Source organism: Arachis stenosperma, chromosome 9 (assembly GCF_014773155.1).
Source record: "Arachis stenosperma cultivar V10309 chromosome 9, arast.V10309.gnm1.PFL2, whole genome shotgun sequence".
Classification (NCBI taxonomy): domain Eukaryota; kingdom Viridiplantae; phylum Streptophyta; class Magnoliopsida; order Fabales; family Fabaceae; genus Arachis; species Arachis stenosperma.
The window spans coordinates 148751891-148769594 of record NC_080385.1 but is presented as its reverse complement, the minus strand read 5'-3'; the positions used below and the strand labels follow the sequence as shown (position 1 = coordinate 148769594).

General features: G+C 34.5%; 3 protein-coding genes across 3 annotated transcripts; 2 read left to right on the top strand and 1 right to left on the bottom strand.

Moving 5' to 3' along the window:
- The first annotated feature begins 4611 nt into the window (after positions 1-4611).
- On the top strand, positions 4612-10297 carry LOC130951551 (phosphoglucan phosphatase DSP4, amyloplastic). Its single transcript, XM_057880235.1, has 14 exons — positions 4612-4843; positions 4987-5056; positions 5152-5196; positions 5774-5876; positions 6194-6270; positions 6381-6457; positions 6551-6631; positions 7248-7380; positions 8289-8348; positions 8490-8546; positions 8859-8954; positions 9136-9195; positions 9333-9440; positions 9810-10297. Exons 1-14 carry the CDS (start codon positions 4818-4820, stop codon positions 9942-9944), a joined length of 1128 nt encoding a protein of 375 aa, XP_057736218.1. The 5' UTR covers positions 4612-4817; the 3' UTR covers positions 9945-10297.
- Positions 10298-11447: 1150 nt separating this feature from the next.
- On the top strand, positions 11448-13934 carry LOC130951727 (ankyrin repeat-containing protein At5g02620-like). The gene is made up of 4 exons (XM_057880436.1): positions 11448-11801; positions 12029-12387; positions 12475-13022; positions 13217-13934. Exons 1-4 carry the CDS (start codon positions 11473-11475, stop codon positions 13862-13864), a joined length of 1884 nt encoding a protein of 627 aa, XP_057736419.1. The 5' UTR covers positions 11448-11472; the 3' UTR covers positions 13865-13934.
- A 195-nt stretch (positions 13935-14129) lies between these two features.
- On the bottom strand, positions 14130-16856 carry LOC130947317 (protein SIEVE ELEMENT OCCLUSION B-like). The gene is made up of 7 exons (XM_057875985.1): positions 16683-16856; positions 16404-16470; positions 15924-16306; positions 15740-15828; positions 15500-15639; positions 14916-15401; positions 14130-14824 (listed from the first exon to the last, which is right to left on the bottom strand). The coding sequence occupies exons 1-7, from the start codon at positions 16742-16744 to the stop codon at positions 14183-14185; spliced, it is 1869 nt and encodes a 622-aa protein (XP_057731968.1). The 5' UTR covers positions 16745-16856; the 3' UTR covers positions 14130-14182.
- Between the last annotated feature and the right edge of the window lie 848 nt (positions 16857-17704).

Genomic DNA, 17704 nt, shown 5'->3' with positions numbered 1-17704 from the left:
TTTTGGTTGTTTTGCTGAGGTTCCGTCCCTGAGAGCTTCCCTGTATCTGTCAACCTGAAGGGCCTGCCATGCTGATGGGTTCGAGGGCTGCCGTTTATTGGCTCCACGACTTGGCTTACCTCCTTATCGTTGATGTTTTCCTTGGCCACGCTTTGAATTTTCTGCATGGTCCAGACAAGCTTGGTGGTGAGGTACTTTCTAAAGTCCTCGTTTAGCAAGCTGTTCGTCAGGTAGAGACTGGCAACCAAGTCGGTGAGGCGTCGATTTCTAAGCATTCATCGTTGAATCTGTCCAGGAACTTTCTGGTCGGCTCTTCGGGTTTTTGGGTAACCCCAGCAAGTTGATCGGGTGTTTTGCCTTGGCTATGCGTGTCGTGAACCGAGCTAGGAAGCTTTGAGAGATGTTCGTGAAGGTCGTGATGGATCCTTGTGGGAGTGCGTTAAACCATCGAATCGCTGGGCCGGCTAGCGTCACAGGGAATGCTCGGCACCTGACCGCGTCGCCTACCCCTTCCAAATTCATTCTTGCTTCAAATGTCGCGAGGTGTTCCTGGGGGTCCTTAGTCCCATCGTACCTCATGTCCGTCGGCTTGTCGAAATTTCTCGGAAGCCAGACCTTGAGGATTGAGGGGTGAAAAGGAGTAGCTCCCATGATGATGAGTTCCAGCCGTTTCCTGGCTTCTCCCTTTTGGGACTCCCCGCGACTTTCGGATCTGTCTCGAGTAGATCGGGAGGTAGCCTGTGTATGCTCTTCATCTCTGTGTTTTGTCGGACTCCTTTTTTGATTCTCGTATCTCTGGGAGGGGGAGTGGGTGCGGGATTGGCTGACGTCTCCGTGGGATTGACTCCTTGTTGCTAGCTCCCTTTCAAGGTTTTGCACTCTGTGTCTAAGCTCCTGCATAATCTTAGCGATGTTGGCTCCCGTCCCTCCGAAGGGACGTCTTTTAGGGGCTTGGTGTAGATTGGTTGGTTTGGCTGAACGGAGGATCGTGGTTGTTCGCCGGCGCGGGCTGTCGAACTTGCCCTACTCAGGCGGGCCCCTCCTCCTTCGCGAAGTTCCTCCGACGTGGGGAGTCGCTCCATGTCTGCTCCAGGTCCCCATAGACGGCGCCAATGTTCGTTACCTAGGGGACCTCAGGTGCTCGACGGGTTGGGTGGTGCAGAGAGAATGAGTGGGTGAGGCCTTGAACGGACTTGGAGCGAAAGTGGAGTTGTGAGCTAGAAGATGGTGACATCGGAGACGGCGTGGACCGGGGGTGGCCACCTGCAAAGACACTCCGACGATCAAGTCCGTGTCCGTACGAGGTGATAGCCGAATTAGGTAAGATGTCACATACCTTGAGGGGAGAGCTTGGCCTCTTCCCTTATATACTGTGCTAGGTGGGCCCATAGGTGACCTAGAGCAATGGCCAGGAAGCTTCCATGAACTGTCCTAGTCCACGTAGAGGTCAGGTCGCTCTAGTTTCCAGGTCGGGGGTCTCGAGTACTGCCTCGAGGGTACCGACCCGACTAGTTACTAGGCGTGGTGACTTGAGCTGCTTTGTGGCAAATCGCGCGTGCTTCGGGGCGGGTGTGGTGAACCGACCTGTCGGGTTGCCTCTGTTGAGGCTGGTTCGGAGTTTGCGTTGGAGGCGGTGGTCCGACCCGTCGGGTAAGCGGGTTAGACTGTGATAATCCTTAACATAATATAATTTTATATTTACACCAAATACATAAATTTAAATTCAAGAAGTTGAAAAATTAGCTTTTTAATTAATGAATATTTTGAACTTAATTATATTAAAATGATTATTATTATTATTTTGTAATATTTTATAACTGTAGTTGGTTTAATCTATTATATATTATTAAAACTAATTTTTTATATTTAATAATGAAGCTGGCATATCATATTTGTGAAATTATTTTTAAATTTATTTTTTTAATCATTAAATCAATTTAATTATAATAAAAAAATTATAAAACTAATTGATTAGATCAATTCATATGGTTGAATAATGTTTAGATAGTATTTATTTTGGTAACTTCAGTTAGAACCATAAAAAAATTTGTATAGTTTAAAAGTTAAAGCTAGCAATACTAATGGCCTCAAAATCATAATTAATTAATTTATTGATTTGAATTAAATTTTAGTAAAATTAATTTTTTAATAGCAATAAATAGTAGATAATAACAATAAGTATTTTAAAGTACTCCAAAATACTCTATTATTGTCTATATGATAAATCTATTTTTTCTGAATCTTCTTCTACCTCAATTTTATTTTCTTTATTAAAATCAGATTTAGACCACGATTTGAAATTGCAAAATTATTTCATTTAGAACTAGTTGATCAGGATGACAACACTTGGCTACTTCTACTAGACTCTGAATCCGAATGTAAAGCATCAGGCAGATGAAAGTGTAGTTCAAGGTGCAACACAATTTTTAGTGAAGAATATCTTGATCTTCTTAAATCCTTTGCACAGAGTCATTAGGACCACTTCAAAATGTCTGATATATATATTTGGACTCACTACGGACATGAATGTTAGTATCTGGTCGTACCAGACACTACTTTGGCTCATGTACAATATATTCTGTATCAACTAGGGGATTTTGCAGCCTTTTATGCTTGCTGTGTTGCTGATCCGCATGACAATGACTTTCGGATACTGCAGAGGATAATTTTTTCTTGTGGGTTTCTGTTATATTACACTTTAAATTACACTTTCGTTTGCCTAATGTCCTTCGAATTCGAACACAGCTGCAGCTGCCAGGTGTTGTTATCGGCTAGTTTGCAGCTTTCTGAGCGAAGAATGTGGATTTTATATGAACAAAGACAAACTTAAAATTGAAAACAACGGAGTATTTTAGAGTATTTTTTAAAATACCTATTGATGTTATTCACTATTTATAGTTATTAGAAAATTAATTTTACTAAAACTTAACTCAATATGTTAAATAAATTGACTATGATTATTAAACAATTAGTATTACTAACTTTAACTTCTAATCAAAACAAATTCTTTTTATCATTCTAACTAAAATTATAAAAATGAATACTATCCAAAAATTATTCAACCATATGAATTGATTAAATCAATTAGTTTTATAATTTATATATTATAATTTATTTAATTTAATGGTTGAAAAGAATAAATTTAAAAACACTCTCACAAAACATGACATACTAGCTTTATTGTTAAGTAAAATTTTTTTTAATAATATATAATAGATTAAACCAACCACCGTTATAAAATATTACAAAATAATAATAATCATTTTAATATAATTAGGTTCAAAATATTTTTAATTTTTTGAATTTAGATTTATTTTTGATGCAGATATAGAATATTTTTTATGTAGATATAAAATATTACAAAATAATATTTTGATGTAGATATAGAGTTAAATTATATTACCATAAAAATTATTTATATCATAAATCTATACGCAGTATATGAATATTAATATTAACTTTTTTTTCACGATCATATTAAATATTATTTGTTGATCATGAGATGTGAACAATTTTCACCTCAACAATTATATATAATATTATAGCATGTTTATATATGATAAAATATAAATTTTGTATATTTTTTAAATACATTTATAATAAATTAAAAAACTAAAATATTCTCATTTTACTTCACATAAACTGCATCAACTTAGATGTACGTAACATTAAGAAAAAATATGTTAAAAAAGATAGTTAAATTTATTATTTATTCTTTTTAATTATTTTTAAAATTTAAAATTCTGATCTTTATTTTTTTTATTCCTCATCTATATTTTTGTGTTTATTGTATCTTGTTCCATAAAAAGTTATATGTTGCTCCACCAAAACAAAATTTATTTTTTGATTATCGTCTACGCTAAAAAAATCATCCCTTTCACTTTGGCTGTTCAGCACCTAAATTTCTTTTATTGACCCAAATATGTTCCATATATAAATATTTAATTATTAATCAATATCATTAATCTCACTTGTCAAAAAAAAAAAACGAAAATTTAAAATTATTCTACTATCAATAAAACTTACAAGTACTATAATCAAAACTTGACGCGTAATATCAGCATCAGATATTTATTTTCGGCGTTCTCAACGGATAATTTACCTACTGATATACCATCTTAACTTGGTCTCAAAGATTATTTCTTCCTTCTTGAAAATCACATTCCCAAATGATTTTTTTTTTCCATAGTAAAAAGCGTGGAGTGTCTATACCGCCGTGAGCCCACGTGGTTGCACCCAGTAGTTTATGTCATTTGAGTGTCCTCTTGACCTCTTCATTCTTCGATTGCAAATTCATTCTCTAAAATATTGCAAAAATATTCATCAGAAACATTTCATGCTTAATCATTGGATCTTAGTAACAGCCACTGCACACAGCATTGCCTTTATCAAGCGATTATTCACAAAAAAATGTTTGCTCAATAATAATGATTAAGAACCTTCTAAAACATATTTTTCACATCAAAATTTTGTGAAAATAATAATTAAAGATTATCAGATAATTTAACATAATTAATTAATTTATTTAATATAATACATGTCAAAATATAAACTATCATTTTTATATGAAAATGTAGCTGTCAAAAATATTGCTACAACAAAAATCAATAACGGAACTGTATCCCAAAAAAAGAAAAGGCTAACGCCTTTTTCTGGTTGTAACTGTATAAAATAAAGTAATTCATGAATCAAAATATCAAGGAATAGAGAGTAATCGAAGTAGATACTATTACAGAGAGAGAGAGAGAGAGAGAGAGAGAGAGAGAGAGAGTTTGCATAACTATCAACTCAGAGTGTTTCAGGTTTCTGCTGCAAACATGAACTGTCTTCAGAATCTTCAGCGGTTCGTTATTCTTTCTTCATCCTTTATTTTAATTTATATTTTCACTGTAATGCACGCTTTTTCTTTGTCCATGGCATCCAAATCGAATGAGATTCTTAATTAAACTTTTTCTTTTCTTTTCTGTCTGTTTCCCCCATTTGTAGATCCTATGTTTTGCCCTTACAAGTATCCACGCGCCACCACAGGAACCATCCTTTCTGTTCTGTTTCACTGGTACCTCAGTCTCGCCCTATTTACTTACACTGCATTTTCTTTGTTAATGTGTTTAATTTATATGTGAAAAATGTGGTTTTCGTGGTTGGTTTTAGGGAATCAGCAAGAGTTCTCATCAGAATCGAAGTATGGCAATTAAGGTAACTTTATCTTTTCCGAGAAATATATATATATATATATATATATATATATATATATATATTATTTTTTTTTTCATTTTTTGGTTTTCCATTTTATCAATCTGCTGTTGGTGGTGCTAATCGGTTAAGAGTTCATAAGCTCTTATGAAACTTATAGATAGTAATAATAATGTGAGGATTCTTTGCATAGGAATTATGCAGTTTCGCAATAGTGGTATTGCAAAGCTGAATTATGAAGCCAGTACACAGAATAGTAAGACAATGGAATTTTCTCGGCATATTCTGAAACATACCAAAATGGCCAAATCAATGATAGTGATAGCATTTGAATGGAGGGAATACATTTTGTCATTTTGGTGCACGTGTGGGAATAAAAACAAATTATAAAGAAAACAAAGGAGTGTCTGCAATAGAAGTACTTCAAACTCAAAAAGTGAATGTCAATTTTTTACCCAAGTGTCATTCCCTTTGGTTTGTTTATGTAAACAGGAGTATTGGTATCTGCAATTTGTGTCCTTGTTGCTTCATATCTTCTTTTCTTTTCACTAGAGAACATGATTGGCATTTCCTTTTGCAGTCTGCTTCTGGTTCCATACCAAGTGCAGAGACCAGTAGTTTTGATATGAAAGAGGAAAAGTCTGAGACATATAGTAACAACATGACAGAAGCCATGGGTGCTGGTATATTTCATCACTCTGTTTGTATTCTGCTACTTTGTATTTATAGGTTTGATTAATCAAAAGAAATTAGAAGACCATGTCTCTATTTTGAAGCTACATCTTTGATGTTGCGTAAAAAGATTTCATGTTACCATAAATAAACTTTCATGTCATTTGTTAAGATAAGTTCTTACAGCCATATATACAGCATTTGCCTTCGGCTAATGGTTTGGACTTTGGATTATCCAATAGATGGCTCTTTCATTATAATGACCTTCCGTTTCTTTCATTCTTTGAGTATTAACACCATAAACCCTTTATGACATAGTTTTATACAGTTTTGACATATAGGCATGAATTGGGAATGAACTACAACTTCATCCGTCCAGACTTGATAGTAGGATCATGCCTACAGGTTTTTATTTTATTTTTTCCCCTCCAGTTGTGGATTTGTGGCAATCTGGTACAGTTTTGTGAAATCAAGTTTGATCATCTGACTTCTTTAATTTTATCTGTAAATTCCAGACTCCCGAAGATGTTGACAAACTTCGGAAAATTGGAGTGAAAACTATATTTTGCTTGCAACAAGATCCAGACCTAGAGTATCCTTAGTAGTTTATTTATAAGGCTTTCTTTTTCCACTTGGAAATTGGGAAAACAAGAAAAATTGTTGTGCTTCTTGACCACTATTTCAGATATTTTGGAGTTGATATCAATGCCATACGAGAATATGCCAAGGCGTGCGGTGACATTCAGCACTTGCGTGCTCAGATAAGGTCAGTTATGGGATGATACTGGTTAAATGATAACATTAAGAGGGGACCATTATAAATTCAAATTGGCCTGAATTATTTCTACTCAGGTTAAGTTGCATGTTAAGAAATCCATTGAAAATGTTGCTAGAATGTTTCGTTCACAAAAATCCAGTACTTCGCTGTATTCTATATTCTACTGATTAGTGCTAACAACTCATGGCTTGCATGGGTAACAAAGTTTAACATATAGCAAAGAATTAAGCTCAAAGACATTACCGCCGTCATAATAATATTAAGGTAAAATCTGTAGTCACTGTCACATATGATAATCTTCCTAACAATCACATACTTTGTTTTAAATACTTAAATATAAACAAGGGAATGGTTTGCTTGGATGTTGATAATATATTTATGATCTTTTTGACTGCTCTCTTGCAACACGTAAGCCAAACTCTGCTTCTATTTTTTATCAGGCACTAATTTATTCTTAATTAGTAATGTCACTTTGCTTTATTGTTCTTAATTTACTATTAACTATTGGTAGGTTTTGATCATTCCCTCTCTATTATACATTTCTTTGCCTTTGTATGCCTTGCACTTCTTAACATTCAACGATGATCTGATTTTGATGTGGCAGAGACTTTGATTCATTTGATTTACGGATGCGTCTCCCAGCTGTAGTTAGCAAATTATACAAGGCAATAAATTCCAATGGAGGGGTGACATATATACATTGCACTGCTGGACTTGGAAGAGCTCCAGCCGTTGCGGTATGTCTCTTGATTTTGTCTTTAGTGTGCATTTTCTCTCTCCAGGTATTTGCCTGATTTATGCTAAAGGAACTACTTTCCATTTAATCAAAGTAAAGACAAGACACTGAATGTATTAAGTGACTTCTCACCAACTGAATGCTTTCATTAGTTGTTCTCACTTAAATTTGTTAGTATCAAATAAATAACCAAAAACCATATAATAGTAAAACTTTTGATTTCATAATTTTATGTAATTTTTTAAAGCCTGTAGATCAAACTTAATTTAGTGCTACAGTAGGGTGCCAAGCTTGTTGCCTCTGGCCATCCCTGGTTCAAGTTGTGAGAAACAGATTCTCCTCTTATGGGGCTAATGTTGTGTACATATGACTGCCTCACCTTACAATAATGGAAGCCTCATGCTCTAGGCCACCTTTTTCTTTACCATGTATACTTTTGCTGTTGACTGCTAGAATGATTTTTGCTGGTATGGCAATAGCGCAGACCATCCTAATGTATTCTCTTCTAGCTTGCCCTTGTTTTTATAAAGGTTATACAAGAAATCCTAAAAATTGATATTTTTGCTGTTTTATCACAAAAGGTTTAATTCTCTAATTCATGTAAGCATAATAGAGCTTTTGGGACTATATATTCACTATTAATTTTGATATTATTGAATTTGGTATGACTTTATATTGGATCAATAGTAAGGAAATCCAAAAGGTGGTTAGTTATACTATGGATGACGGAAAATGGATTAACCAATTCAAACTTCCATGAAGTAGATTTCAATTTTCCTTTTTTCTCGAACATTTTGGCATGAATTCAAATGCATCTTTATTTGTTTATTTTTAGCTCAGGTACATTTAACATATTATATGTTGATTGATCTCCATTAGTCACTTATTAACTGTTTATTTTTGTCTCAGTTGGCATATATGTTTTGGGTTCAGGGTTATAAACTCAATGAGGCTTATAAACTTCTCCTGGTAACTTCTCTTGATGCTTTTTAATGCTGCACATTCTAAAATAATTTGATAATTATCCTTGTAATCTAGGTCTTAAAATTCTCATTCGAACGGTGTAATGGCTATTATTCTCATTTGCTTGAGGCTCTTTGTCATTTGCAGAGCAAAAGGCCATGCTTTCCGAAACTGGATGCCATTAAAAGTGCGACTGCTGACATTGTGAGTCAATTTAGAAATTCCACATTTTTATAGTCCCTACATATATAAATTTTGATTCGAGTCTACCCTATAATAGTGACTTGACGGAATTTTAGCAACAGGGAATCAGGGATCCAATTAGTTTCTTTTAATGGTAAAAGATGCCCGTGGAGCAATTAAACTAAAAGAGAATAGATTATATGTTACTATCTGTAACTATTTCTTATCTTTATTCCCTCATTATATCAACAAGAACATGTGAATATCAAGCAGATATATACTGATTTTATTTTGTTTATATTACTAACCATCATTTATTTATGGCATTCAAAGCTTACAGGCCTCAGTAAGAAGTCTGTCACTTTATCATGGGAAGGCAGTAATTGCTCTTCAGTGGAAGTTTCAGGACTCGATATCGGATGGGGGCAGGTGCTGATCTGATCGAGCTTTCTCATTCGTTTTTTTTGTTTGAGTTCTTCTGCAATAGAAATATTAACAGTAGTTTTGGTCAAGGCCCCAGAAAGTTACTAGCTTCATGCTTATTGGATTTCACCAACTCTCTTTATTTTTCCACTCAATGCTGATATGATGAATTTTGACAAATTTTCAGAGAATGCCCTTAGATTTTGATGACAAGCAAGGTTTGTGGTCTCTCAAGAGGGAATTGCCTGTAAGTGCACTTATAGAAACAAATTTGCAGATTTAGCCGACTCTAGTTTTCGGAATTCAATTTTTCTTTAATGCATTTGCTAGTTTCGTGATATGCAAAATTGTTTAAGAAACAAGTTTCTTATAACTTTTTTCCAGGAAGGGCACTATGAATACAAGTATATAGTTGATGGGAAATGGATATGCAACAAGAATGAGCTTATAACTTCTCCCAACAAAGATGGCCATGTCAACAATTTTCTTGACGTAAGTTTGAACTACCTTGCTTATAAAACCGGCATTAGACCAACATATGGAAAATTTGGTGTTGGGTGAGCTATGCTCCTTATAACATCCTCCATTATTTTAACCAAAAATAGAAAGGGGAGAAATTTAGTGATTGTTAACTCTTTCTTCACATCTTTGAATCCAAGGAATTGGAAGTAGCTTTTCTTTTCAGTAAAGAAACTAGAATCTTTGCTCATGAATTTGTTCAAGTATGAATTACAACAATTTTCCAGAATATGATATTTTATGATTTGAGCTCAAATTGTAACAATGCATATTTTAAATCATTAGAAATTTGCACAGTGCTTCCTCTTGATTTTCAAATAATTCATTCTCCTCCATGAACAGGTCCTTCATGATCCCAGCAGTGTTGGCGCATTGCTTAGGGAGAGATTGACTGGTGATAATCCTGATCTCACAAAGGACGAAAGGCTGAGAATAAGAGAGTTTCTTGAAGCCTATCCTGATGAGACTGAGCAGTGAACCATCAATGGTTCATATGTAAAGAAATAGATGCACGTTTATAAATAAAAGAGTCATCAAATTTGAACCATAGATAAGATCTATGTTACAAAAAAGAGAAAAATATGTTGGGATGCAGCAGTATGTGTTGAGTTGGATGGAAATAAAATGATCGTAGCACAATTCAACCAGTGCAAATGTATCATGATGACATGTAAGATGGCTGTTAAAAAGATAATACAGTTATAACTTGTACCCAGTTGCCTTCAGATTTTCAGTAAATGTTTACATCATTATCATCCACTCATGTGTAAGCATATTCTTAAAGTTTTTCTTTTCTGGTAATAATAAATTATTTTTCTCTCTGGTTTTTTTCTTTAAAAAATGACCACATTATCGAATTTTGCATTTTGGTTTGATTTGTTTCTTCACTTTTTTTTGTTAACTTTGCTGCCTTAAAATTTTATACTTTACTTTTCTATATTACTTCTACTAACTTTTAATCAAGTAGCTCTCGAGTCTCTGAAATAGGTTGAATCATAGTTGTTGGTTTATATTGTATTATTGTATTATTGTATTATCTATATATAATATAGATCTTGGATTTTGCTTCAAGAATAGAAATGGAAATTACTTGGATAAAAATGTCTTTGTATAAAAATAATAGTTAAATATTGATATGGTTTAATTATTCTATTAGTCTTTATAGATTTACCAAATTTACAATTAGGTCTTTATATTTTTCCTTTCAATTGGGTCTTTAAATTGCTTTCAATTTTGTAATTAGGTCTTCGGTTGTATTAATTTGAGTTCCTCACTTTAATCAAACAATAAAATTTTATCACTTTGCTGTCAATGGTTATTGTGAGATTTTGTGGCATTCTTCACACCATACATTAGTGCTATAGCATTTGATTATCCACTAAGTACTTTTAAGGCCACATAAGTTGAAGACTTATGTGCATTGGATAATTAGATCTTTGTTATTGAGAATCATGTAAAAAATACTTTAGAAGTGAAACTTTCTTACTTAGAGAGTGCCAAGCTTTATTTATTTATTTATTTATTTTTGCTAGGTAGTGCATAGTTGATACCTTGCTTTAGGGGATGGACTCTAAATTCTTGAGAGCCAAAGCATCCATGTTTTAAGTGTTATTACAAAAAAAGTAATGGTTGTTACAGCTAAAGGAAATGTTATAACACTTGCTGTATTGGCATCTTAAAACCACATATATATTATATAGAGAATATATTAAAGTAAATATACTATAGAAAAAGAGAGATTAAAATAACCTTATAAAATATATAATAATGAACTAATTATGTAATTTGTGACAGAAACAGCTATTTGCTTATGAATCCGTCTCACTTTTGTTATAAAACCTGTCTCCAAAGCAAGGTATATATTTGATTGGACTAGTTTGTGTATGATGAGACAAATGCTACTACTTATTTATTATTAATAGTTGGTCACATTTAATTTGAGCTTTGAAACCAATCTCCAAAACAGAGGTAACTTTGCATTGTTTCAGTTGTCATCATCAGCCTTATGGCTGGAAGTGGCAGGCGGAAGAGTATTGATTGTACTTTATACAACGCTGCAATCGAAGGCAATTTCGATGCATTCAATCATGTCCAAAACATTGAGCATCTACTCACTCCAAACAATAACAGCATCCTTCATCTACACTTAACATCTGCAATCACTATACCAACTCAAACTGTTTCCCCACCCCAACCGTTGTTTTCTCTTCTAAACAAAAGATGCGAAAGATCAACTGTTTCCGAAGATTTTGTGAAGAAGGTTCTGGATAAATGTGGAGGCCAGGTTCTAATCGCCAACGCCAAGGGAGAAACTCCACTTCATCTGGCAGCAAGGTACCAACCTATCTATAATGCGCATTCCAAACGCAACCTAAGGACACAAGTTAAGATTACTATTAGGAGAAGGTTTTAAACTTTTTATTTTGATAAATGCACGACAATTGCATTGGAAACTAGACTTTGCATACTTTTCTATAATAACTTTCTTGACTAGTTTTAATTTAGTAAATAATTAAGTCAGCAGTTTAATAGTTAAGTTTCATGTATCTGATTTATCATAGGTACGGACATTCGGCCGTAACAAAATTGTTGATAGAGAGTGCCAAGAGTTTTCATGATGACATTGAAGCTGGGAGAAGAGCAGAGAAAGAGCTTATGAGAGCAAAATCCAAGACTGGTGACACTGCATTGCATGAGGCAGTGCGCCATAACCACATTGAAGTAGTGGACATATTGTTGAATCTTGATAAATCTATTAATAATGTTGCTAACAATGAGAATGAAACACCGCTCTATATAGCTTCCGAGAGAAAATATAAGAGAACTGTGGATAAGATATTAGTGAAAGTGGAATCACCAGCATATGAAGGCCCCAACGATCGAACAGCATTGCAGGCAGCTGTGATTAACAGTGACATAGGTATTGCATCTTCTTGTCCTCAAACATAACTTTTTGAAGATAATATATATTTTAACTGAAAATTATATAAACGATGTAATCTTCTAGGAATGGTAAAAGACCTTATGAAGAACGAACATGTAAGAAGCGCCATCAAACATGCGGATGGAAGAAAAGGTTGGATTCCTCTTCATTATGCAGTAAAAGATGGAAACACAGATTTGACAACATTATTGCTGAATGAAGATAGGAACACAGACACAGCATACATGCAAGATAAGGAAGGTAGAACTGCCTTTCACATTGCAGCATATTTTGGGCACGAGGAAATCGTGGACACATTTGTAAAACACTACCAAGGTTGTTCAGAAATAGTAGACAACAAAGGTTGGAACGTTCTTCATTATGCTGTGAAAGGAGGATCTTCACATATAGTTGCTAAAATAATGAGAAAGTTGTCGCTGAGTCACCTTTATAATGAGAAGGATATTTATGGAGATACACCTCTCCATCACCTTGCAAGTTCTCGGATTCAGAGTAGGGAGTTGGTGTATCATAACCGAGTGGACAGACTTGCTTTGAACAAGAATGACCAAACGGCCCTTGATGTTGCTTATGCTATTGCTGAGGATGCTGATAGAGTATTGACCAAAAAAGTAAGTCAAAAGATTTTCTCATTTAAATTAGACATTATTTTTGTATAAATAAGGATAAACATATTTGGAATTCAGAAAAGGTTAAAGATTGAAGGAGTTTATATGTTTGAGATAACAATCAAATTTGATTAAAACTGAGGGACTAATTTGATTATTATGTATAAGGTAGTTAACATTTTTCTACCCAAATGCAGAGGTTGATAATGCAATTAGAAAAAGCTGGAGGTATAGGAAGTCAACATTTAGATGAAAGGGATAGACTAGGAAAGGGTACCAAAAAGTTAGAATTCACGAAAGAAGCAAAGGAATCACATCTTATAGTGGCCACTCTAATTGCAACAGTGACATTTGCAGCTGCATTTACCTTACCCGGAGGTACAGAACAAGATGGTGATCATAAGGGTAGTCCTATATTAGGACACAAACCTTCTTTCAAAGCATTCATTGTATCCAACACCATATCTTTAGTTATGGCTGCTTCTGCAGCTTTCATACATCTCTTTTCGCCGCTAAACAAAGCTAAGTGGTTGGACTATTACTTCTCTGAAGTGGCATTCTCCTTCACATTGGTGGCTATAGCAACAATGATTGTAGCATTTGGAACAGGAACATTTGCTGTTTTGGGATCTTCTCCTGTTGGTATTGCGGCTATTATTGTTGGATTGTCGTTCTTCTTTGTCTTCAGGCAAGTGTTGCAAATGAGTTTTGGAGGGGAATCTTTTTTCACGTTTGTTATGAACTTAGTGAATGCAATTATTTTTCCGTTCATTAGATTTACACCTAGACCATTTGGGTTCTTCATACTTTTCTTCAAAAGATCAGATGAACCTAAAATCATATAGTGTTTCTAGATTTATGTATAAAGCACTTAAATTAGTGGCTTTCATTTTTCTCTTGGGGCTTGAATTTGTTTGTTGCTTGCTCGCTTTGTGTATTGTATTAAAGCACTTTAAAATTTGGTTTGTCTGCTAATTATTTTCGTGCTATGAAATATTTTCGCTTTGTATATTGTTCTTTAGATACTTTAGCAAGAAAGAGAGCAAATTAGCCTCTGTCATGCAATTTGCATGATAAAACTATTGTGTATTAAATGTGTATACAGTTTTCATGATGAATACACAAGAACTAGTTGTATGTCAAGCGATAACTGTTTGGAGAATTCAATCTGTCGCACAAGCACAACATTGATGGAAAAAATCTTTTATGCCACTGCAAATTCGATCGCAAATCGACTTTTCTCCTTTAGGTGGTTTTATGAAGATAGTCTGTTGTGGCTTTTCTCCATTAGGTGGTTCTCTGATGATAGGCATTTTTCCATTAGGTGGTGTTGGCTTTACTTCTTCTGCAGCATCATCTTCAGCTTGAGCATCATAGTACTCTTTCAAAGCTATGTCAAAGCCTTCTATTTGAAGCACTTTGTCTTTCCATATTTCAAAATTCATCATTGTTTCAAACTTAGGTTTCATGCCACCCAGAACCTTCACATTTGAACCTTTGGTCAAAATCACCCATCCTTGTGGGTCATTTTTGAGGCGAAGCAAGCTCTCCATTTTGTCTTGGATGTTATAGTCCAAGACTTCATGCAACTTGCTTGCTTTCTTGGTTTCTTTCTTGATTTCTATCTCTTTCCAAAAACTAGAAATGGCACCATGATCATTCTTCCCCAGTTGATAGTGCTCGATTACACAGTCTGCCCTCTTGATCGTTTCATGCGCCTTTATCTTATCCAATTCAAATGCCAATTTCTGATTCCATTCTCTGTTTTTTCCTTGGTAGATGAAGATGTATTTGCCTCCCTCCAGCTTGAATCAAATGTAACACATTTATCTCTGTTAACACAAGGTTGAAATGCAGAATGCAATTTTGTGAATTTATATTTCAAAATTTTCTTACCTGAATTCCAAGACTTAATTTCTTTAGTACATCCCAGAACCACTTCCATTTCAGACTGAGGTCTTCGCCGTCGAATTTCCGGAAAGGGAATGCTTCAATCCCCCACTGAAAGATCAAGTCCTTGGCATCTTCATTCATTATGTCACCTTTGGGTGTCAACACTGGCATAATGGGTTTACCAGTGTAATTTAATTTCTCTCTGATTAATCTAATGCCTGGTAACTTGGAGAAGTGCTCCACTGCATAGCATCTGATGTAACTCTTCAAGGTTTCGAATCTGAGCTTGATCTTTGCGCTGTCATCCATGTTATCAACAATGGGAATCCACAGAATCTTGAAATCCTCTTTCTTAAAACCTTTTATTACTTCTTTTGGATTTTCCTCGAGTCTAACATGGATATAATTTAAAAACAAAATCTCACTATCAATCGAGTTGAACTCCGAAAAGTACAATAACACATGTTTCTGCTTGAAGACTTCAAAACCCTGCTTCAAGGACACAATGATTAGCTTAGTTATTGAAACTAATTATTCAAACACTTCACTAGACATGATATAAGGTTATAATTTGGTTTCTTGCTCACTTTCTTGGTCTTGGTGTTGCCATCATACACTTGAACTCTTGGAAATTCAGGCGTAGGTTCGCACAAATTCCTCAACATACTTACACCATCTTTAGTTTGGGAAAACATTTCCTTACGTCGCAAGTAATCTTCAAAGCCATCTGCAGAGACGGGTGATCTAAATCTCATTATTAATCTAAACGAAACTCAATCTCGACTTCATTATATATTTTGATGCGGAAGAAAGCACCAAGCTATAACCTATTTCCTGTTTGATCAAGCTCAGATGTTCCTTCAGATTGTTATCAATAGAAGAAAGCCTGTCAATAAAATCTGATAACTGATAATCCCTGAAACAAAATAAATAACCACTGCAGTTATATGACATGATTAATTCTAAAGAACGTCTGAAAGCCATTGTTGTGAATAGAAGGGAATTGGTTACGAGGAAGCAATAATGTTGGCAACGGACGCGACAAGGGAAGCGAGTATCCAGTAGACAAGAAGGGGGATCTCATTGAAGGCATCTGACAAGGAAGGCACATCTTCTGTGTTGTAACCAATAGATGAAAGTTTTAACCATTCCCAGATATGTTCAAGTGCTTCCATTACCCAAGCCACTAAATTTGTGGCAATAGGAGGGACCTTCCACGTGCTTTGGACTTCATTTGTCCATGGAGATTCCAGTGATTCAATCCTGTGAATTTCGAAGGCAAATGCAGCTAACGTCAGCAGTGCCTTCGCGTCCCACGAGTAATTCTTGAGTTGTTCTAGAATCCACATTGTTGTTTGGTGCACATATTGCACACCGCTTGTTGCATTTATCATCTGCACTCAAAACTCAAAAAACAAATCACCCCTCTAGATCATTTTTGAACAAGGATAACAACTGTTTTTCGAAAGTTGTCCAATTATGCATAATAACCTGAGTAGAAATCAGCTTCAGGGTATGAAATCCTGGTTGGAAACTGCTAGATCCTGTTTCTGGCAACCTATTCTGTGATTCAAAGATTAAACTAAGTAACAATTAAGATAATAATGTATTAGATTATCCCCTAATTTCTTTATAAGTGGGGCTAGTGAAAATAATAATTAAGATGTCAAACACAAATTATGTTAAGCAGTTTAGTCAAACATATCAAATCATGTAACGATTTATGAAGATGAGTAAACCCCGATCATGAAAGGAAGTGAATTGAATTACCTTGTATAAAAGAGTGGAAACGGTGGTGTAAAGAACATGAGTATCGCATGTGGCATTATCATTGAGATGGGTGTGATAAGCCATATCCCGGATATGAGAGTCACCAAGTTCAAAGGGATTCACTAACATGGTTTGACTTTGACCCTAACAAGCCTAGTTTCAATGTGTTTCACTCTCATTTCATCTTCAATCTTCACACCATATGGTATAATAATTGCCAATCTTTTGGAGCCAAAACAAAAATCAACATTAATTGAATAAAAAGAATAGTTCACCATAGTTTTAATTAAGAGCATCTATCTATGTTTGAACATTCAAGCAAAGATTAAGCTATATAAATAAATAAGATGCATTCAACTATTCAAGCAAGGCACATTATGCATTCGAGGAAAGGCATATATGATATACCACAAGCCTTCATAATTTTTATCCATCATGGAGTTTAATTAAAGACCTGTATTCGATCTTATATATATATAAGCTAATAAGCTTGCTTGTTTCATGGTTTATCTCATGGATTCTCGCTCACTCTTGTTAATAAGTAAATAAAAAAAATCAGAATTTATTTTCTATCAAATGTAAACCAAATATGTATCATTAGCGTGTGTTTGGATTATGGTTTGTCAAACTGAAGTTTGAATAAAAGTGATTTTATAAAATTGATTTTGGGTAAAAATAAGTGTTAGAATATCTGATAAATATATTCGGACAGATTTTGTATATCATCTTTGTTAAGTGTATATTTAATTTCCTGATTTATAGCCTGATTAGGTTCCTTAATGAAGGTTGTAGAAGACTTAGAGAATAGGGGTTGAATCTATGACCTTCTTTTAACTTAATGAGTTAACCCTTTTAAACCAAACTTGCTGTTTGAACTGTTTGAACTAAGCAGTGGAAAATTTATAAGACAATTTCATTTTGTCTCATGAATATCAGAAAACAGGACAGAGCAGAGAAGAGCTAACACCATCATGTATCCTGGTTCGGTTGCCTTGTGCTATGCAATTTACGTCCAGTCTCCT